General features: G+C 55.2%; 7 protein-coding genes across 7 annotated transcripts; 3 read left to right on the top strand and 4 right to left on the bottom strand.

The window, feature by feature from the left end:
• Positions 1-888: 888 nt before the first annotated feature.
• Positions 889-4,619, bottom strand: CLUP02_08560 (uncharacterized protein; the record flags this gene model as incomplete). Its single annotated transcript, XM_049287548.1, has 5 exons — positions 889-1,097; positions 1,188-1,449; positions 1,512-2,077; positions 2,162-3,892; positions 3,953-4,619. 5 exons carry the CDS (start codon positions 4,617-4,619, stop codon positions 889-891), a joined length of 3,435 nt encoding a protein of 1,144 aa, XP_049144691.1.
• Positions 4,620-4,760: 141 nt separating this feature from the next.
• Positions 4,761-5,971, top strand: CLUP02_08559 (uncharacterized protein; the record flags this gene model as incomplete). Its single annotated transcript, XM_049287547.1, has 7 exons — positions 4,761-4,794; positions 4,865-4,941; positions 5,004-5,076; positions 5,211-5,236; positions 5,272-5,493; positions 5,566-5,604; positions 5,705-5,971. The coding sequence occupies 7 exons, from the start codon at positions 4,761-4,763 to the stop codon at positions 5,969-5,971; spliced, it is 738 nt and encodes a 245-aa protein (XP_049144690.1).
• Positions 5,972-6,021: 50 nt separating this feature from the next.
• Positions 6,022-13,333, top strand: CLUP02_08558 (uncharacterized protein; the record flags this gene model as incomplete). The annotated part of the gene is made up of 2 exons (XM_049287546.1): positions 6,022-6,483; positions 6,548-13,333. 2 exons carry the CDS (start codon positions 6,022-6,024, stop codon positions 13,331-13,333), a joined length of 7,248 nt encoding a protein of 2,415 aa, XP_049144689.1.
• Positions 13,334-14,213: 880 nt separating this feature from the next.
• CLUP02_08557 (uncharacterized protein) lies at positions 14,214-14,594 on the bottom strand (the record flags this gene model as incomplete). Its single annotated transcript, XM_049287545.1, has 1 exon — positions 14,214-14,594. A coding segment is annotated over one exon (381 nt), but the record flags the coding sequence as incomplete, so codon positions are not given.
• A 394-nt stretch (positions 14,595-14,988) lies between these two features.
• CLUP02_08556 (annexin ANXC4) lies at positions 14,989-18,019 on the bottom strand (the record flags this gene model as incomplete). The annotated part of the gene is made up of 3 exons (XM_049287544.1): positions 14,989-15,681; positions 15,846-16,160; positions 16,223-18,019. The coding sequence occupies 3 exons, from the start codon at positions 18,017-18,019 to the stop codon at positions 14,989-14,991; spliced, it is 2,805 nt and encodes a 934-aa protein (XP_049144687.1).
• Positions 18,020-18,992: 973 nt separating this feature from the next.
• On the bottom strand, positions 18,993-19,226 carry CLUP02_08555 (uncharacterized protein; the record flags this gene model as incomplete). Its single annotated transcript, XM_049287543.1, has 1 exon — positions 18,993-19,226. One exon carries the CDS (start codon positions 19,224-19,226, stop codon positions 18,993-18,995), a length of 234 nt encoding a protein of 77 aa, XP_049144686.1.
• Positions 19,227-19,886: 660 nt separating this feature from the next.
• On the top strand, positions 19,887-21,571 carry CLUP02_08554 (fumarate hydratase; the record flags this gene model as incomplete). Its single annotated transcript, XM_049287542.1, has 2 exons — positions 19,887-21,325; positions 21,382-21,571. 2 exons carry the CDS (start codon positions 19,887-19,889, stop codon positions 21,569-21,571), a joined length of 1,629 nt encoding a protein of 542 aa, XP_049144685.1.
• Between the last annotated feature and the right edge of the window lie 302 nt (positions 21,572-21,873).

Below are 21,873 nucleotides of genomic sequence, written 5' to 3'. Positions count from 1 at the left end.
CGCTTCTGTTTTCTTTTGCTGGAAAAGCTCAGTATCATGGATGGATGGTTTCCTTCTTCTTCTCTCTTACGATTCTTCGCTTCTCCTTTCTTCTTTTCTCTCCTTGCTCTTTTTTCCTTCTTTCTTTTCTTCCTCTCTCTTCTTCTGTTCAACCTGTCTTGGTAGTAAATACTACCTACATAGCTGGGAGTAGGTGGCTTTTTGGGCGGGGTACGAGAGTTTAATGAAGGGTTCAATTAGAAGTGGCATGCAGAGTTTGGGGTCGTCAGTACGTAGCTTGAACACGACTGTATTTCGGTTAGAAATAAAATCTAGTTGTACTTCACGTACCGAAGCAAAGTCCCTTTTTGTTGTGTTCTCAACAATGACATATCAGCGCATCATCATCACATAAAGTAGCCATCTGAGCAAGAGATGAAGACAATGGAGTTTGATTTGAATACGTACGACCCAGTTCGGGCCACCTGAACAGCTCTTTCGAGGTGATAGCAAGCAACTCAAAGGCTTTGCTAAACCTCAGTAGTCTCAACTCAAAACATGGGAGTGATCTCAACCACTCTTTTCCAACACTATTTTTTTTTCTTGCCTACTTGCCGTTTTCCATTGTACCTGTGCCTCACTCCTGATTGCCTCAGGCCGAATCATTTCTGAAAATAACGCAAGGAGGGGGTATCTCGCAAACGCCGCCCAAGACTCATTTCAGCTGGCCAAAAGGGCCTCTGCTGAGAGGTATGCGGTGGGTATGTGTTTAAAGACCAAGGGAAGGAAACAAAATCTTCTGATGCCAAAGGAAAGGGAAGGAAATGAGCCAATACTCAAAGAGTCCAATCGATGTGGACATGGGGAGATACAAACGAAGCTTCATTAAGCTCGTGTCTCTTCCGCCATTCAGATCGAAACATTGCCAAGAGGCAAGATCTTTGACGGGTCGCCATTGAAGCGGTTGCGGTAATCGACTATGCCCTTTGCAATGCTGGGGAAGTCCTTGATGTTCTGGGATCTCATCTCTTGCAACAATTTGCGCAAGCCATCGTTGAACTGCGTCTTCTCGGGTCCTTCAAGGGTCGTGCCACCCAACTGGAGGAGAATCTGGTCGTCTAAAGCGCGGAGGAGCGACCGTCAGCGCCCGACATGCCTCGAGGACACGCAACGTGGTTATTAGTCCTTGCGGGGTGAAGGCGACCTACCCGGCAGCTTCATGGACTCGAAATGCTGGAAGATGCAGTCAGCACCCCGAGGGCAGTCCCGGCTGGCTAGCTGGTCTGGACAGATGGGTAGGTTCGGATCAATCCTGTTGCTGTAGGTGAGGGACCGAAGCCCGCCAGGGACGGTTTCAGCAAACTTGGGATGGTATCGGTAAGCACGGAAATACTGCAGTGGACTCTCGTAAGGGGTGAAGCGTTCTCCAGACGATGATGCCTCATCAGTGCTCTGTGTAGCAAGCGGGACCTAGCAACCAAGTTAGTAACCGAAGCGCTTCCTTGGCGCAAAATGAATTGTACTTCTCTCACGGCGTTGACACCCTGCTCAGGGGTCGACTCATTGACTCCCAACGAGATCTGCTCGGGAATCTGTGAGGCTCTGGCACTCGTTTGCTGTGAGTCAGTGTCACTGTTGACAAGCGAAACAGCGCTATCTGCTGCGACTGGGCTGATGGACGGAGACTTCGCGGCAGCTGCCGGAACAACATTCTCAGCGGGCTCGTAGTCGTCTTCAGGCTCTTGCTCGGAGGAGCTAGAGTCATCGGACTCGGCCATGGCAACATCGGAGGCATCATCACTAGTGATTGGCTGCGACTCATCATCATCACCCACAGTCTCAGGGTTGCTGGGAGTCTCATGAAGCGCAGGCATGGGGGTCTCTGTGGAAGGTGGGGCTTGCGAAGGGCTCGCTGCGGCTTTACCAGTGACCGCATTTTCGACATCATCTGCCGTGTTGCGAATGTCCTTGTCGCGACCCATTGAAGGAGACTTGCTATGACGCACGCTTGCAGCATTAGATTGTTCAGCCACTTTGCTGGAACTCTGCTCAGCGTCTGCGGCAGCAGGCAAAGGAGTCGGCATCTCGGACTGAGGGCCTGTGGATGTTGTAGGGATAACGGGATCGACTTTGTTTAGTTAATAATCAACCTAATTCAATCTTTTTCAAAATGAGGACTTACCTGAGTTGCTTTTCAACTGGTTCTGAGGCTCAGACGACTCATTCGAGTCCTGGTCGAGCTGTTCCATCTCCTGCGTCAAATTCTGCTTCTCAGTCTCCTCTTCCTGAATCTCTTGCTCTAGACGAGACATTTGAATCTGCAGAAGGCGGAGTTTGCTCTTCTTCGTCTGAAGTCTGTTCTCGAGAAGCGGAAGATTAGTGCTAACAGTCCGGAGCCTCTGAGAACGGCTAGATTCTCCTTGCATGCGATTGTCCGATGGCTTGGGCAAGCGCAGTGAACTGCTGGGCTCGGCAATCGCGGGCGACTGCTGGCCGTTAGGCGGATCAGATACATGGGAATCACCCATTGACTGGACTCTGCGCATGCTTGGCTTGCCGCCATCCGAATCAAGAGCAGTATCCGGCGTCTGGCCCGCCGACTTCTGGCTAAGCGACTTATCACCCATGGCAGCCTTGAGCTTGGCGCGAGCCTCGGCCAAGGCAATCTTGCGCTTCATGGCCTCGATCTGCTTATCCATGACATCGATATGAGCTTGCTTTGGCTGGCCTACAGCGCCGGACTGAGGAGTAGTTATGTTGCTTGGAGCAGGGCTCGAAAGCTGGCGTTGAGGGAGACCGTTGGATAGGGGTGGAAAGTCGCGGAAAGACGCCGGTCTAACAGAGGGCGTGTCTTGCTGAGTGCTTGACGGCTCGTCTGTGGGAGACCCAATCTCCATCTCAACATCCTCGTCATCGGACCCGTCACTAACATCAATGACAAACCGAGTGTCTTGCTGAGTATGACCGAATGGGCGTTTATGGGTATAAGTATTGGCCACGAAGTCGGATGCGACAGGTCTTTTGCGCTGGTTGATGAGAGGCGCAGGCTGTGGAGCAGATGTGAAAAGACCAGGAATGGCCGAAGCTGGAGCAGTCTGACGATCAGCTGATGGTTGCAGGGCGTTGGGCTGAGCAAGTTGATTTGCAGCAGGCGCCACAACCGGCACGTTGGCAATTGCTGATTGAGGTCTGCGAGGAGGTTCAACTGGGGAAGGTTCCTTTGATTGAGAGGATTGCAAAGAGCCTTTGCGCTCCGCTGCCTTTTGAGCACGGGCTTCACGGGATTTCTGCAGAGCATCCTTCTTCTGTTGTTGGACGAGTTCCTTATCGTTCGGCGTACCAGCTTGTGCGCCAGTGGTGGTGGATGAAGATGCTGCTGCCTTTGCACCCTTTGCAGCCAACAGGCGAGCAATTCGATCCTTTCTCTCTTCTCCAGCCGACTTTACTGCTGAAGGTGATGACTGTTGCTGAGCCGGGGGCTTCGGGGGCAGCGCTGCACCTGCCGTTCTGGCCTGTTGAGAGGCAGACTGACCAGAGGCATACGAGAGCCCGGGCAGGGACATGGCAGTGGAAAGGCCTGGGATGGAGAACTGACTGGGCGCCTTGGTATCCAGCTTTAAGTCAGTCAAAAGGTTGTCGACAATGGTTTTGTCAATGCCCTCATCGACAAAGTCCTGGCGGCGGACACCCAGAGGCCAGAGGTTCCCAATAGCAGACCGAGCCCTCTGCCGAGCTTCCTCGACCGCATTCTTGCCTTGTTGCGGACCGGCACCCGTTGCGAGAGGCTGAATGAACTGTCCACTAGAAGCATGCAGCTGCGAGGTGGAAGCGCCGTTTTGATTGTTGGACGCTGTGCGAGGGTGAACTTCGTGAGGAGACAAATGAGGGGAGTATGATCCGGAATGCTCTCGATCTGCTGAGTGTTAGCTCTAAATCGACAAAAGTCTTCATCTCAAAAATAAGGAATACGCACCGTCACCACCGGCCATTGCAGGACGCTTCATCCCGCCATCTCTTGAACCACCATAGGAGCTGGGATTGGGATACACGGCGCTGGTCTTGCCATTGCGCGCATTTGCAGTTACGGCATTCGGAACGTTCTGGCGTTGCTGGCGTGAGCTCGCCTCCGGAAGGATCTCCTGAGGCTCGTACACGTCATCAAGTTCGCCGTCAGAAAGCTCGCCTTCCTCGGCATCGTTGGAGGTTTGCTTCGTAGATCGCTTCGGCGCGGTAGGAGGGAGAGCGCCGGAGGCGACGGGGGCCTTGGGCTTCGGGGTCTGGTCGGAGTGATAGTACTGCGATGCTGGGATGAGGTTGGGACCCTCTCTCGGGGGCTGCCAGTGATGCTGGAGAGGTGGCTGCTGCTCCTGCGACTGCTGGGGTTGCTGCCAACCAAAGCTCTGAGGAAGCTGGGGAAGCTGAGGGAGATGGCCGTAGCCGCCAAGGCCAGGAATCATGTTTTGATTATGCTCGTATGAGGTCTGCGAGTGCATGACACCATCATAGGTGTTTTCGGTGTGCTGAGGGTATTGAGCGAAAGGCGGCGCAATCGGATAGGAGTAGGGCTGCTGCTGCGGCTGCTGTTGAGCAGGCGGCTGGCCTGGGTACGGCGGGTACCCGAAAGGGTAGTAATTGTTCATGGCGAGTACCGGCGACTGTGACTGCTGGACCTCCTACCTTGTGAAATGTGACAAAGAGGTACAGGTACTCGAACGTTCAAAGAGAGAGTTCAGCCCAAAATCAAGAGGCAGGGAGTGGTGGCGGGTAAGTATGTGGTCGCGATGGTACTTCTGATTGCCAGTCCTTTCAACAAATGTGGAGGAAGGTTGCCTCTAGCTTGGTGCGCTAGAATGTGGAAGGTGCAAGCTGGAAAAATCTGGGTGAGCCGAGTCGGTGGGCAAGGGCGAAAGGAGCATGGCAATTCGCATTCGCGGTGGAGAGAGGGAGACGGGGGTGGTGTTGGTGGGAGGTCAGGGTTGGCAAGTGCGATGTTGAAAATGACTTGCTCTGCCTCGCGCCAACAGGAGGGAGAATTTCACGGCGCGAAAAAAGCTCTCGTCGGAAAAATAAATCGTCATGCACTTACTCCGTACAGCGGTCAGCAGTGGGCGGTGGGCGCGTAGCAGCGGCTATCCGAATCTCCGAATTGGGATTGATTTTTTGGGAAAAGAGGAAATCTGCCGGATGAAAGCGACGCAAAAAAAAGCTCGTAATGCTCTGTCTGGATTGAGCCGTCGCGTCACAGAACGATGCGACTGTGAGCGAGCTTTGGAACGTTGATGTCTTTGAAAGGTTCAAGTAGCCGCAAAGTGCGACTGCGACTGCGACTGCGACGGACGGAGGTTGGGGCGGGTGGACGGCTCTCGGGCAGTTCTCGAATTTCGAGTCTTTTCGGGCGGGATTACTGGGGCAAAAGTGGCAGGCACGGAAGGGCAGCTCAGCGTGGGCAGGCAGGTCCAAACAACCTACCAGTACCTTACCTGGAAGGCCCGAGTCAAATGGAAATTCAAGGCCGTGAGGCTGCAAGGATGGCCGTGGCCATCAGTGGGGATACACTCCATTTCCCCCTAGTTCGCATCCGGCTAGCGTGACTTGAGACGGTCTCGCGTCACCTTTGTCGCTGGCGTCTGTCACGTGGGGGCCCCCCCAATGGGCCCCCTCCATTGTTTACTTTGCTCAGGCGTACCCTGAGCAACCGTACTCCTGAATCCCTGTTCTTTGTTAGTCCAGAGTCAACAATACAATATCCATCCTTACGTCGATTGTAAATCCTCCACTTTCCCAGCCTCCCCGACATTGCCTTGATCTCGTCTTTTCGTCACTGGCAATTTCGCCCAAGAGGCTGCGATCCCGCGACGTCTTTCATATTGTTTTCTTTCAGAAATTCGTCGTTTCCGTTGCCCTTCGTCAGCTTTGCCTCTATCTTAATGTGTACTCTATGAGCGACGTTTTGCGACGAAAGACACGAACCCAATACGACACGCCGCCCTGAGGGCTGCGCTCTTCTGACGATACCCTGCTTCTTCTCCTATTCCTCAAATCATGGCGCAACCACGGAATAATCCTTTTGCTAGGACCTCGCCCGGTCCTAGCAGCGGCCGGCCGAAATCCGCAGTCTTCTCATCACCGTCTCCGCTGTCAGCCGTTACCACGCCCGTATCGCACGTCAGAAACCATTCCACTGCCTCAGCAGCACCCGCAGCAGCACCTGCGGCATCTGCGGCACCTGCGGCCCCTATCATGTTCTCAGGCACCGGCCACTTCCGTCACAATCGCTCCGACTCGAGAAACAGTGGCTCTGGTTCCGGGACCTTTGCGCCTTCCTTCATCAAGACGGAGGAGATGCGCCGTAGTTCTGACACAGTCAAAGGCATCGAGGGCGAGAACGACTTCTCCGGAAAACGTTATGTGTGGCTTAAGGACCCGCAAGCTGCTTTCGTAAGAGGTTGGGTGGTTGAGGAGACAGGAGGCAACAAAATACTCGTTCAGTGTGACGATGGTACAGTGAGTGATTTTATCTGACCGTCATGTGCCGTCATGACATAGATCGCTGACATGCAACTTTTAGCAACGAGAAGTCGACGCTGAAAGCGTCGACAAGGTCAATCCCGCCAAGTTCGACAAGGCAAACGATATGGCTGAATTGACCCATCTGAACGAGGCGTCTGTCGTTCATAACCTCCACATGAGATACCAAGCCGACCTCATCTACACCTATTCCGGCCTCTTCTTGGTCACAGTCAACCCCTACTGCCCACTACCCATCTACACAAACGAATATATCAATATGTACAAGGGGAGGAGTAGGGAAGACACCAAACCACACATCTTTGCCATGGCCGACCATGCTTTCCGCAATCTGGTAGACGAAGGCGAGAATCAGAGTATTCTTGTTACCGGCGAGTCCGGTGCTGGTAAAACCGAGAACACCAAGAAGGTGATCCAGTACCTTGCAGCCGTCGCGCACTCCGAGTCCCCCGTAAAGAATAAGTCTCAGCAGTCCAACCTGTCGCAACAGATCCTCCGAGCCAACCCTATCCTTGAGGCCTTTGGTAATGCTCAGACGGTGCGTAACAATAACTCTTCACGATTCGGCAAATTCATCCGGATCGAGTTCAACAAGGCAGGTGCCATTTCTGGCGCCTTCATCGACTGGTACCTCTTGGAGAAGTCTAGGGTGGTGAGGATCAACGGGCATGAGAGAAACTACCACATCTTCTACCAGCTTCTCAAGGGCGCAGACAGGAAGATGAAGCAGGAGTTCCTCCTTGACGGCTTGGATGTCGAGGACTTTGCTTACACGCGCGCTGGCCACGACACAATCGTCGGCGTCTCCGACCGCGAAGAGTGGGACTCGTTGATGGAGGCCTTCAACGTCATGGGCTTCTCAGACAAGGACCAGAACTCAATCATTCGCACAATCGCCGCCGTGCTACACCTCGGAAATATCTCTGTCGTCAAGGAAAGTCGTGCCGCAGATCAAGCCCGGCTGGCACCTGATGCCAAGGAACAGGCAGCCAAGGTTTGCAAGCTCCTTGGTGTTCCGCTCGAGCCATTCCTGCAGGGCCTGCTTCACCCCAGAGTCAAGGCTGGCCGTGAATGGGTTGAAAAGGTTCAAACTCCCGAGCAGGTCCGACTGGGACTCGACGCGTTGTCCAAGGGTATCTACGAGAGAGGTTTCGGTAATCTCGTGACTCGCATCAACCGTCAACTGGATCGTACAGGCATGGGCATCGACGACTCGCGCTTCATTGGTGTCCTGGATATTGCTGGTTTCGAAATCTTCGAAGAGAACAGCTTTGAGCAGCTTTGCATCAACTACACCAACGAAAAGCTCCAGCAGTTCTTCAACCATCACATGTTTGTGCTCGAGCAAGAAGAGTACGCGAGGGAACAGATTGAATGGCAGTTCATAGACTTTGGACGCGACCTTCAGCCCACGATTGACCTCATCGAATTACCCAACCCCATTGGTATCTTCTCTTGCTTGGACGAAGACTGTGTGATGCCCAAGGCCACAGACAAGTCATTCACCGAAAAGCTCAACTCCTTATGGGACAAGAAATCGAACAAGTATCGCCCTTCTCGACTCGGCCAAGGCTTTATCCTCACGCATTATGCGGCGGAAGTCGAGTACTCCACCGAAAGCTGGCTGGAGAAGAACAAGGATCCGCTGAATGATAACATCACTCGCCTCCTTGCTTCCTCTACTGACAAGCACATTGCCGATCTATTCGCCGACTGCGCCGATGTCGACGACGATCTAGGTGCCAGCCGCAACCGGGTCAAGAAGGGATTGTTCCGGACTGTCGCACAGCGCCACAAGGAGCAGCTCCACAGTCTGATGGCACAGCTTCATTCTACCCATCCTCACTTCGTCCGCTGTATTCTGCCCAACCACAAGAAGAAGCCCAAGCAGTTCAACAAACTGCTCGTGCTTGATCAGCTGCGGTGCAATGGTGTTCTCGAGGGTATCCGCATTGCCCGGACGGGCTTTCCTAATCGCCTTCCTTTTGCCGAGTTCCGTCAACGCTATGAAGTGCTTTGCAGAAACATGCCCAAGGGCTATCAAGAGGGTCAAGCTGTAGCGGCCATGATGCTTGAGAAGCTTGGCCTAGATAGGAGCTTGTACCGCGTGGGCCTTACGAAGGTCTTCTTCCGAGCTGGTGTGCTAGCCGAACTGGAAGAACAGCGTGATGCCCTTATCACCGAAATCATGTCTCGATTCCAGTCAGTTGCACGTGGCTACATCCAGCGACGAGTCGCTTACAAGAGGCTGTTCCGGACTGAGGCCACCCGCATCATCCAGAGAAACTTCAACACCTACCTCGACCTGATGGAGAATCCGTGGTGGCAGCTTGTTAGCAAGATGAAGCCACTCCTGGGCGCTACTCGTAGTGCAACAGAGGTCAAGAAGAGGGACGCAATGATCCGCCAGCTTCAGGACAAGATGAAACAAGAATCTGATGATCGCCACAAGCTGGAAGAGGATCGCCGAAATGTACACAACGAGATGGTCCGAATTCAACAGACCTTGGAAAGTGAACGTGCCCTCGCGTTGGACAAGGAAGAGATCTTCAAGCGCCTACAAGTGAGAGAAGCAGAACTCGAAGAGAAGCTCTCCGGCGCCATAGAAGACCAAGAGAGGCTGGAGGACCAACTTGACGACCTACTAGAAGCCAAGAAGAGGGCTGAGCACGACGTTGAAAAGTACCGGGCTCAACTGGAGCAAGCTGCACTACTTATCGCACGGCTAGAGCAGGAGAAGTCAGAGCTCTCAGAACGCACCGAAGAGCTGGAGCGCTCTATCGAAGAGATTTCGCAGAAGCAATCGGAGCGTAGCGAACAGGAGAGACTGCTCGAGGACGAGATCAAGATGTTGCAGAGCCAGCTCAGTCTCAAGGATCGCAAAGCACGGGACTTGGAGAGCAAACTCCTCCAGATCGACCAGGACCTCGAGGTCAAATTGCGGACAGCACAGAAAGATTTGCAATCGTCAAAGTCGAGAGAATCCCAACTGGCTCTCGAGAACCGCCAGGTCCAACAGCAACTTTCTGAACTATCCAAGACTTCGACCGACTACGAGGATCTTGTCCGCAAGAAAGAGAGCGAATTGTCCGTTCTTCGGGGAGACAACAAGAAGTTTGAGATGGAGCGTCGTACCTTTGAGGAGCAAAAGAAGGTTCTCGTCTCCGAGAAGGAGACCGCTGCATCCAAGCTTCGCGAAGTCCAGGCCGAGATCACAGCCATCAAATCACAACAGTCTCAGCTTGAGAGGGAAGCCGAGGATGCCAAGAAACTTCTCGAAACACGGCTTTCTGAAGATGCCCAGGCAGACGAGAACCGCCAAGTCTTGGAAGCTCAGATCAAGGACCTCAAGGACGAGCTCTTCAATATTCAAAAGGAGCTTAGCAGGGAGAGGCAGTCACGCGACGACGTCCTCCTACTGAGCGAGCACAAGTTCAACGCCTTACAAGAAGAGTACGATCATCTGAACGAATCGAAGATCATTATAGAGAAAGAGCTGTACGTTCAGCAAGATAACCTGCGTCGAACCAAGGAAGCCCGCGACACCGCCGAACGGGAACGCGACGAAGCGAGACAGGAGATCAGACGTCTCCGGGTCGCCAAGACTCAAGCCGAGGAAGCTCGCGTGCAGGCCGAGATTGAAGGCGAACGGGCTGCTTCTCGGGCTGCTCGAGAGAGAGAAGAGAGCCTTCGGAAAGATCTCGAGGCTGCTCAGGAGAGGTTGAAGTGGTTCGACAACGAGTGCGCCAATCTCAATCATCAAGTCGAGGATCTCAATAAGCTTATCCTTTCTTCTGGAGAGTTTGGTCTAAAGAACGATCAGGAGAAGGAGAGGCTCGAGCGCGAGCTGGTCACTGTCAAGGGTCGCCTCAAAGCCTCGGAGAACGACAATCGTGCCCTTCTCAACAAGCTCCAGCAGAAGGGGCTGGAAATCGCCCGCTCAAGTTCAAGAGCCAGCGAAGCTTCAAGAAGTCAAGTGCTGGGTCTGCAACGTGAAAAGGCCCGAGCCGATGAACAAAATGCTCAGCTGAACAAACAGCTTGGCGAAGCTCAATTCACCATCGCTGGCCTCGAGAAGAAGGCTGAGAAGTTGCAGCTCAACCTGGAGGATCTCAACCATGAAGTGGCCCGAGAAGCTAAGGCTTCGAGGAATGCCGAGAAGACGGCATCGACTGCTACTGCGCAACTTGCGGAGGCCAATCGCACCATCGAGTCTGAGCGCCAGCTCCGTACACAGGCTCAGGCCACTGTCCGAACTCTGCAAACTACCATGGAAAGTAGGGAGAAGGAATTGCAAGAGCTGAGGGCGCAGATGCTCAAGGTCCTCAAGACGGTCGATCCCGACGTTGTTGTCCCGCCTCAAGCAGACGGCACAAACGAGGGCGTGCTTAGCAAGAACTTCGATCTGGTTAGGAAAGTCGAGGATCTCCAGCAGAACCTTCGGGTCCAGACGGCTGCTAGAACAAATGCCGAGGCCCAGTTGGCGGAGCTGCGCTCTTCTCGCATGGAATCTCCTATGAGGCCCAAGCTGGAAGAGATCAGCCCTAACGAGGCCCCTTTCAATGGTTCGCCCACCTTTAGGCGATCCAAGATGCAGAATCGTCAGTACTCGAACAAGTCGACGCCCACCCGCCGTTTCGAGCCAGAGAATATGGACTCAGCTCGCTCTGACAAGACTGCGGATATCCTGAGCTTCAACAACCGCATGGATCTCAAGGCCGAGGTTGAGGAGTTGCAGAACCAGCTTCAGATTGCTGAGATGCAAAATCGACACCTCCAAAGCCAGATCGAGCGCGGTTCCTCGCCCCCGGAGGAATTCGACGAGAACTCGTCTGTTCTTCGAGTGCAAAAGTTGGAGAAGGTCAACAGCCGCCTGCACGACATGCTGGACGACTCTGCAAGGAAGGTGTCGGCTCTGGAGCGGAGTGTGAGGACCGGCGAGTTGTCCCTGCGTGATATTCAGACCCGATCGCACGAAGAGATCCTGGACGCGCTCAACAGCCAAGAGGAGGCGCGTCGCTCACTTCTGCATAGCCACAGGGATGCCATCTCGGAACTTTCGGACGTCAAGAACCATTTCGAACGGATGCGCCACGACCGAGCTGCCCTTGAAGTCGAGCTTCGGGACACCACATCCGAACTCGAGGAAATGAGCCTGGCTCGCGAGCAAGAGGCTGCCAGCCGCAGTCAGCTCTTGCAGGACTTCTCTGATCTGCAGATTCAACTCGACAACCAGACTTCCAAACTCGCCGACGTTGGGTCCAGCTTGAACCTATACAAGAGTCGTGCAGATGAATATTTCAGTAAACTGGAGCAAGCCGAGATTGCCGTTTTGAAGGCCAACCGAGCGGAATTGTTTGCCAAGACGCAGGCTAAGGAGGCCGAGGAGACGTATGCCGAGGTCATGTCCGAAAGAGAAAAGATGGACGCCACTATTGAGGACCTTCAACGCCAGAACCAGAGGCTCGAAGAGAAGCTCGAGGACGTTTCGACCGATTTGGATGCCGCAAGTCAAGCTAAGAAGCGTCTTCAGCACGAGCTCGAGGACTACAGGAACCAGAGAGCCAACGATATCGAGGACAAGGAAACCAGCATGGAGCAAACACGCAAGAAGTACCAGGCCGAGTTCGCCACATTGACCAAGGAGCTCGATCTGGCCCGCGAGGAGAAACTCTTCAAGCAAGCCGAGATTGCTCGCTTGCGGGAGGAGCTTGATGAGCTCCGCTCTAAGTGGGACGACGAAGTTCTCAACAGCTCGACCTGGTCCAAGGAAAAGGCCCGGCTGGAGTCAACTCTGGCTGATGTCGTCTCGTCACGCGATGAGGCGGTCAACGCCCACAGCGAGGCCCAAGGCAAGGTCGTGACTTTGCTTTCCCAGGTTCGGTCTCTCCGCGCCTCTGTGGACGAAGTCACTTCTGAGCGAGATCTTCTTGTCCGGGAGAAGCGCAGCATCGAGGCTCGCCTTGAGGAAGCCAAGGCTGGTCTGGAAGATCTCACCAACGGCGACAGCGCATCACTCCGCGACGCCGCCAACCTGGACAAGGAAATGTTGGAGTTGAAGTCCAGCCTGGCTCAGCATGAAGACATTGCTGCTGCTGCAGTGGAGAAGATGAGACGCGCCGAGGCACTGGCTGCGGAAATGCAAAAGGAGGCCATGGTTGAGCGCGAGGCCAGCACACAGCTCCAGAAGGTTAAGGCCACCCTGGAGAAGTCTTTGAACGAGATTCAGATCAAGTTGGTCGACCTTGAGACCAAGGGCTACTCAAGCGCTAGCCAAGATATCAAGTTTTTGCACAAGCGCATCCAAGAGGTAAGGATAGCCCACCATAAGACACTTCTCATAGTCACTAACAACATCTTTCAGCTTGAGTCTCAGCTTGAGGAGCATGAGAATGAGAAGAACAAGTCTCAGCGATCGGTTCGAAATGTTGACCGGATCGTCAAGGACCTCCAAGGTCAGATCGACCGCAAGGACAAGCAGAACACACAGCTGCAAGACGATGTTGCCCGCATGCGTGACAAGGCGGAAAAGCTCCTGCAAACGATCGAGGAGCTTCAGTCGTCCGAGTCGGAGAACCAGCTTCAGGCACGCCGTGCTGAACGGGAACTCCGCGAGGAGAAGGAGAGGTCGATGCGCCTGGAGCGTGAGCTCGAAGGCATCAAGGCATTGAGATTCGAAAAGGGGGCGGCGTCCGCGATGGGAAGCGTCCGCGGTGCGTGGCGCACAGGGTTTAGTGTTGATGATGACACCGCCTCCATGATTTCTGTACCCAAGCGGAAGAGCAGCCTTAGTCGGGCACCGAGTCTCACCAAGGGGTTCTTGTAAAAGAAGCGGGGTGTCAAGGGTATGATGTCGATGTATGGGGAAAAGACGTTGTAATGTTTAAATGGGATTGACTAGCACGGGTCGTTTCGGCGTTCGAGCCACAGACCGTAAAGGTCTGGGGGAACGGAGCGTGCGCATGGTCGCGAAGGGCGTGTTATGGTGTTTTTCTCTTTCCCTGTTGTATACGTACAGCATTGGCGTGTCTAGCATCGGGTTTGCGCTTGGTTTATTGTTGGAGTGGTCAAACTTACATATTTTCAGTTGCCTTTATGAGACGAATAGATTCGGAAGTTCAGAAGAGGAGCGCATTACTAGCCATACATGCGTACCTAAGCATACGTGAATGAGAATCTTCCGTTATACTCACCGCCAGATTTCTCGTGGATGTTGTTTGGTCTTGGTGGTTGTACTTGGGTGACCTTGGGTATGCGGGCAGCCGCGCGCGCTCTCGAGAGGAGGGGAAGTTTGGTGGTGGGAGCAAACAAAAGGGCGAGGAGCGGCTGTTCTCTCCCTCGAGTTTCTGTGACTTCGTCTTACTTGTTTTTCATTTTTGTCTTGAAGCACATTTGATCCCAAGCATCATCTGCCTCGTTACTCAAGGTTTTGGGAGTCGGAAGTCGGATGACTTAATCGAAGCGAACACCACCGACCTAACAAGACAACATCCCCATCGGGGTCGAAACACACTCTTCTTTTGGAGATGACGGACCTTCGACAGCGGGTACCAGTCGGGGGACTCAGCGATGTTGGAGGCGAGGTGATTTGTCTTGATGATGAGGGTGTTATCGAGGAAGGTGTTGATGTAGGTTTAGTTGGTGAGGGTGGGGGTAGTAGTAGGGGGTATTATTACTATGATGACGGGAGTGAAGATACCTCGGAGTCAGAGACGACTTCGGACGAGGAGGAGGATGATGTTTGTGGCGGGCGGGGAGGGTGTGGAGGGTGTTGGGAGGAAGATGAATGTTGCTTTGAGATGGCGGGGTGTTGTGCTGGTGGGTATGGGTTGCAGGCTGGAGGGGGAAGGGGGGGTTGTGGGATTGGATTTGGATGCGAGGTTGGTGGGAGGATGACACCAAGGGATTGTGGAGGCGAGAGGGGGAAGAAGTGCAAGACATGTGAGAAGAGGAGGAAGAAGAAGAAGAAGGGAAAGGGGTTCTGGAGTAAGCTTTATCCTGTGAAGAAGCTGGGGGAGTGGGGTGGTGATGTTGTAGGTGTTTCGAGGTGTCCTGGTGAGGTTGGTATTCCCTTCTCTGTGACCTTTTTATTTGGGTCTTGCCTTCTGAGGTCTTGCGGAGAGGTGAGGGCTGAGACTAAAGGAGAAAGAGGTTTGGTGTTTGTGTTTGAACGTCGCTAATGATGTGGAACAGCAAGATCCAAAGAGATGGGGATTCAAGGTCGACGATAAATTACGCGGATCACGAGGATGCCTCTTGGGACCTACAAATGCGATGAGGAGGCATAACTGTACCAGCACTGGATCTTGCGGAGATTTAAGACGGCCGTATACGATGAGGGAGCCCCGAAGAGGGGGAAGGGGACAACGAGATATACCGAGACACGGCCTGAGGAGTTATCATCACCATAATTCTGGTAGTGGAGACCATGGTCTGAGGCATAAAGAGGTCTTTAGCCCTTCGCGGGGCGGATGGCTGTTATCACCAGTTAAGAAGTATGAGGCTTCTCCTCCCCCTCCTCGGAGAAGCAGATCTCGCGATGAGGAGTGGAGAAGGCCACAGGATGGAGCAAGAAGTAGATCTCGCGATGGAGGGAGGTACTTCCGTGAGAGGGTTCGGCATGTGTATGTTCGGCGCGAGGGTGATGACGGGAGGTGGGGGGGTGAGAGGGGTAGGAGTAGGAGCAGGAGTTTGACGAGGAGCAGAAGTAGGACTGTGAGTAGGGATAGGAGTCGGAGTCGAAGCCGGAGTGTGAGGAGGGGGGTTAGCGGAGATAGGAGGGATGGGTATGTTATGCACGGCGGCCGTGGGGATGAAGGGGTGCGGGAGTTCAGGGGCGGTGGCGGATATGACGACGGACGACGCGGTGATGAGCGTGGTGTAGATCGTGGCGGCGGGTATCATCATGATCAACGGCGCGGCGATGATCGAGGAAGGGGTAATGTCGAACCTGGAAGTAGGAGACGGGCGAGGAGCTGGGAGAGGAGATCGGATGTTAGCGAGAGGGTTGGGGAGATGGATGATCGGTCGCAGGGGAGTTCGTATGCTCTGGGGGAGACGGCCGTTGCTAGGAGGGATGAGGTTGTGAAGGCTGTTCGATTTCAGGGTCACCCACGGTCGTGATGAGGGTTTACACCATGGAGCAAGTTTCACGGTGAAAAGCTCGCGGAAGGCCTGGTTCAAGTGACATTACGAGTTAAGAATATGATATCAATATTTCATTCAAATAACCTCCCATCTCCCATGCTCTCATTATATCCCATCATCAATCTTTTCATGAAATTAAGTCATTCCCCCTTCCGCTCCTCATTTTGACTTCCAGAAACCTCTCACCGCACCTGCGCCGGCACCTTTTCGTAGCTCTTCACCTGGTCGGGCATGCGATAGATGCACAGCTCCCGACAGAACATGCCCCACTCGCCGCTGGTGCCTTCGCGGACGGCCTCCTGCATGTCGCGGCCGTAACGCTCCCGGTAGGCGCGCTTGATAGCCTCGAGGTGGTGACGGTCCCAGTGGAAGCGGACGAGGCGGGAGATGAGCAGCTCGCGGCGCAGGTCATCTTTGCGGCTTGCCGTGAGAGCGTGGTGGACTAGCAGAGCGTCGCGAACGGGTCTGTTGATGACGCCGTTGAGGACGTGGGCGAGGAGTTCTCCCTGCGAAGACAAGCTGGGTTAGTTCTGAGTCTTAACTTTGTGTAACCATGGAAATTACTCACCACTAGGTTGCCGCTCTTCTTGAGCGCATCGCGGGCAAAGTTGGTACGGTACGTCCGCTCGTACAACTTGAGCACCTCGCGCAGATGTGAGTCGCTCCTCTGCACGACGATGCTAATCATGAGCGACTCGCCGCCCTTTTCCGACTTGACGGCCTTGCGCAGGTCCGAGACGTCGTCCTCAACCGAGTGATAGTCAATAGCCAGGCGGCGACCATAAGGATCATACTCCTCCATCCGGCGCTCCTCGAGCACCATGAGCACGGCCTTTTTGAACTTATCCTCCTTGAGCTCCGTCTTCATGCACTTTGTCAGGCTGTTGTCGTACTTTTTATCGCTGAAGCCGTCCTTGATGAGGCGGATCTCGTGGTTCGTGCGGCCCATGAGCGACTCGATGAGCAGCTCCCGGCGCGTCTTGTCGCCCTGGTACCAGAAATTGGCCCAGTACGCCTCGCTCTCCCACTGGCCGAGCGCCGTGGCGTAACAGGCCTTCATCAGGTTCGGGTCGGAGTCCTTGAGGCGGGAGCGGATGTGCTTGGCGACGTTGACGCCCTTGCGGTCGGCGCCCGTCTTGACGAGGGCCTTGTACTCCTTGCGGAGGTCCATGACCTGGTCATGGGTGAGGCCGGGGAGGATCTCAATCAAAGGCTCCGGGTCCGGGTTTTTCCTGTCGCTGCGTAGCGCCTTTGCGATTCTCGACGCATCGTCCTCAATGTCGTGGAACCGCGCACGGCGGCGTCGTCGGCCCTCATCGTCGGAGCCGATTGGCGAGAGGGGCTCCATGACCTGCAGGTCGTGTGATGAGGGGAGCAGCATGGGTGACGGCATGGGTGACATGTCCTGATAGGTACCGTGGTACGACTCCAGCAGCGGCGACCCCGGTGCGTTGGCTAGCGACATGCTCACGTTCATGGAGTGGTGGCCAGTGTTTACAGATAGGTTCGACATGCGGTGAGTAGGCGGCTGGGGCGACTTGTCCCGCCTGCGGCTGCCGGGTTCGACCGTCAAGACATTGGACGAGACGCGCGGGTCGTTGGCGTAGTACTGCGCGGCGCCGGCTGAGATCTGTGGCCCTGGACTCGGTGCGCGACCAGAGTATCGGGGCTCAGGGGCGAGGCCGCCTGGTCTAGAAGCATTGGGGTCGAAGCCGTATGCGAGGTTCTCCTCCAGAGCCTTCTTCTTTTCCTCCTTCTTCTTGGCCTTGTCGTCGGTCTTTGCGTATTCGTAGGGCTGCGGCTGAGCGTAAGCGTAGCCGCCGGGCGACACAGGGCGAGGGGGCTTCGCTGGGGGGTACAGGTCGCCCGCGTCAGGGCGAGGCGGCTTTTGAGGCGCGTATTCGGCCTCGTTGCCGTATTTGCTGTTGCTGCGACCGTGACTGCTGTACTTTGCGGGCAGATACTTGAGCTTGTCGTCATCGCGGGGCTCGTCGTACTTTTCGCGCGAGTTGCGGTAGTAGTTGTCTTGCGGGGATGGGGGCGGACGGTAAGCAGGATTACTGCCGCGCGGGTCGTCGTAGTCGTAGAGTGACCTGGTGCCTGGAAACATTGCGTCGCTGCCGTCCTCTGGGTAAGGAATGGCTCCGGACATGGCGCGGCTGGCGCCCGGCTCTGCGGTGACGACGTTGGCGCCTCCCCTTTCACGTCCATATCTGCCACCATCGAGGTCGTCTTCCGGGTAAGCATAGCTGGGCGCGCGCGGGGGATCAACCATGGCGGGGACCGCGGGGCTCCGACTGCGCTCGCGACGGCCCGGTGAGCGCGAACGAGTGCGACGGCCTCGGTCGTCAACCTGGAGAGACATGGTAGTTGCTTGGAGACTCTGGACACTCGAAACTGGGTTTGTCGCTGTTGAGTCTGAACTTGGCTGCGAAAATGCGAGTTGACGGGAATCGAGGTGGGGTTTTGGAGCTCGAAGTTGAGACAAAACGTGCGGGACAGGCAATGAGGGGCACTCTCTGGCCCAAGAGTGTGTGTGTGGGACAGGGACCGTGGGCGTAGGGCGACGGGAGCTCCTCTTTTTTTTTTGCTCTTATATATCAGAGGGGAGAGAGAAGAGATGAGATGTCGCGTGCTCTCTTAGCTTCAATTGACCAGCGTGCGGCTGACTTCAAGTACTTGTACAGATCTTGGAGCCTCGAGCATAGGGTTGGATACGAAACGAAAGACGAGGAGGCTGTGGATGCATGTAAAAGAAAGGAAAGGAGACAGATAGATGCACTAATGTAAGGGTAGGCATGGGAAAATGGGGTAAGTGAGCAATGAGCAAGCCACCCAAAAGGAGAAGAGTTGGGCTGAAGGATGTGAAACCCACCCAGTTGCATAGCGTCTCTTCCTCATCCTGACCAGGACGGCATCAGCATCAGCAGCAAGTTAGTTGGTTAGCAACAGCTGTTGCGGTACCATGCAGTAAGCTAATGGAGCTCGCATTGTCCATCCCCTGTTCTGACTCCTCGGTGGCTACCTAACTTGGCGGGAAATGTGTCGTATGAGCTACTGGCGAGTAATGCTTCATGACATTACCTGCAGCACCGGCCTGGCATCATGAGGTAGCCGTGTCTCTTGGATCTGCTGATCAAAACTTGTCCGTCTAGGTAGACCGTCAGGCGCTAATGGCTGTGTGGTTGCGCCGGATGGTCCAATGGCCGCGATGGCCTCAAATCTAAAGGCCCCTCAAAGATTGCCAACACCGCCTTTCTGTCGTACTGCGTCCTGCGTGCACCAAGACCCTCAGGACAGAGCCCCCGGAGGGCCAGGGGGCGGGCTGGGGTCAACCGTCAATGTGGGCATGGGAGGAAGGCTGTGAACGGCGGCGAGTCCGTGGCAACGGGTTCCTCCAGGGAAGCTAAGCTCTCCGACCCCGTGGGCGGCGGCGGCGGCGAAGAGGGGGGAACGGGTGCTTCTGCAAACTCGAGAGCAATTCCCAACGGGCCGTCTTGTGTTGTGATGACATGCTGCAGCGGAGCGGGGCCGGGATCCCCGCCATGTTGCCCTACTCGTCCTATCAACATGCTCCCGCTGCGGACGATGCAAGGGCCTTTGGGGGCTGAACGAGTGCGTGCTGCCGCTGCTGCACCAGTGACGATGCCACGCTGGGAATCTAGGTAGTCGATGGTCGACGGCCGACGATTTCGGGTCGGGACCTACACTAGATGGTGACACGGCGGGTGGGATGAAAAGCCGAAGGATTCCGTCAACGAGAGCACAGGAGCTCCCAGATGCCTTAGGTAATCTTCCATGACAGACTGAGGTATCCCACTCTCGGCTGCTTATGTAAGGCATGGGGAACCGGAGACTTTCGGCCAAAGGCAGGGCCGCCGGTGGTCGTTGCTGCGCAATCGGGTTATCGGGATAAGCCGGGCTGCACGGACCACAACCAAGCTCCACAGTGTCAGAGCTCCCCCAACGGAACGAACTCGGAGGTGATGGAACTCCTGTTAATTATTGAGCCGGCAAAAACGAGACCTTTTTTTTCTCCTTCCTCTCGTCCTTGGAGATCTTCTTTGGTTAATCTGGCAATAACTTCACGCACTCCTTCTCATCACCCATCGAGGTCATCAAAGCTTCAATTGGCTCCGTATAAGCTAGAAATTGCGACTTAGACCGCCGTTTCTACTCTCCAAGACCCTTTCTCCAACCACCAACAGGAAAAAAAAAAAAAAACGCCCGCCATGCTTCGATCGGCACCAGCTCGTCGCGCCGCTTCCGGCCTGGCAAACACACGGCTTACCGTTATGCCGAGGACATGCGCAAAGAGCCTCTCCACATGCTCGACCCGATACATCTCCTCTTCCCCCGCAGCTCTTTACCCCGCGACGAACTCCAGATCAACAAACCTTACCAGCCCTTTCTCCCTCCAGAGAAGCATTCACACCACTGCTCCCAGAATGGCCGAAACCCGTACCGAGAGCGACGCCTTTGGCGAGATCCAGGTCCCCGCGGACAAGTACTGGGGTGCTCAGACTGAGCGTTCCCTCGAGAACTTCAAGATCAACCAGCCCCAGGACCGCATGCCGCCCCCGATCGTGAAGGCCTTTGGTATCCTCAAGGGCGCCGCCGCCACCGTCAACATGCGCTACGGCCTCGACGAGAAGGTTGGCAAGGCCATCCAGCAGGCCGCTGCTGAGGTCGCCGAGGGCAAGCTCCTCGACCACTTCCCCCTCGTCGTCTGGCAGACCGGCTCCGGTACCCAGTCCAACATGAACGCCAACGAGGTCATCTCTAACCGCGCCATCGAGATTCTCGGCGGTGTCAAGGGCAGCAAGAAGCCCGTCCACCCCAACGACCACGTCAACCGCTCCGCCTCTTCCAACGACACCTTCCCCACCGTCATGCACATCGCCGCCGTCCTCGAGATCGAGCAGGAGCTCCTCCCCTCCCTCAAGAGCCTCCGCGATGCGCTCCAGAAGAAGGTTGACGAGTTTGACGCCAAGCAGATTATCAAGATTGGCCGCACTCACTTGCAGGATGCTACCCCCCTGACCCTCGGGCAGGAGTTCTCCGGATACGTCGCCCAGCTCAGCCAGAGCATCAAGAGAGTCGAGTCCTCCCTTCCCGACCTGCGCCAGCTCGCTCAGGGTGGTACCGCTGTCGGCACCGGTATCAACACCTTCCAGGGCTTCGCTGAGGGCATCGCCGAGGAGGTCTCCAAGATGACCGGCACCAAGTTCGAGACCGCCCCCAACAAGTTCGAGGCCCTCGCCGCCCACGACGCCATCGTCCAGGCCCACGGCTCCCTCAACACCCTCGCCGCCTCCCTCTCCAAGATCGCCCAGGACATCCGCTACCTCGGCAGTGGTCCCCGCTGCGGTCTTGGTGAGCTCAACCTCCCCGAGAACGAGCCCGGCAGCTCCATCATGCCCGGCAAGGTCAACCCTACTCAGTGCGAGGCCCTCACCATGGTCTGCGCCCAGGTCATGGGTAACCACGTCGCCACCACCATCGGCGGTATGAACGGCCAGTTCGAGCTCAACGTCTACAAGCCCCTGGTCATCCGCAACCTTCTCCACAGCGTCCGCATCCTCTCCGACGGCATGCGCTCCTTTGAGAAGAACCTCGTCGTCGGCCTCCAGGCCAACGAGGAGAAGATTGCCAGCATCATGAAGGAGTCGTAAGTCACCAATATTATCTGCAAAATTATACGTCTTATTGCTAACACTGTCACAGCCTCATGCTGGTCACCACCCTCAACCCCAAGATCGGCTACGACATGGCCTCCAAGGTCGCCAAGAACGCCCACAAGAAGGGCCTCACCCTCAAGGAGTCCGCCCTCGAGCTCAACGCCCTCTCCGAGGAGGACTTTGACAAGCTCGTCCGCCCCGAGCTCATGATCGGACCCAGCGCTTACAAGCAGTAGAAGCGGCGCACTGGAGATCGGTTGTGTTGAATGATGTTGCCGTTGTTGTTACGTGTTGATATAAAGTGGAGAGCTACCCCCGAAACCCACCAAAACCTCCCCCTCCAACGCCTTGTGTAAAACTACCTACCTTGCGTAACGATATCCTGTTACCTGTGAAAAGGGAAACAATGCGGTCTTGAGCGATCCGTGTTTGTAGAATTGAAATCGTAAAACAAAAACATTTTCAAAATCGCGTGTTTTGCAGGAGGGGAGGAGCATGTTGTCTTTTTAAATGACCCCGCCATTTCACATGTGATGTA

The sequence above is a fragment of the Colletotrichum lupini genome, chromosome 4 (assembly GCF_023278565.1).
Source record: "Colletotrichum lupini chromosome 4, complete sequence".
NCBI lineage: Eukaryota > Fungi > Ascomycota > Sordariomycetes > Glomerellales > Glomerellaceae > Colletotrichum > Colletotrichum lupini.
This window is presented reverse-complemented; position numbering and strand designations above follow the sequence as displayed.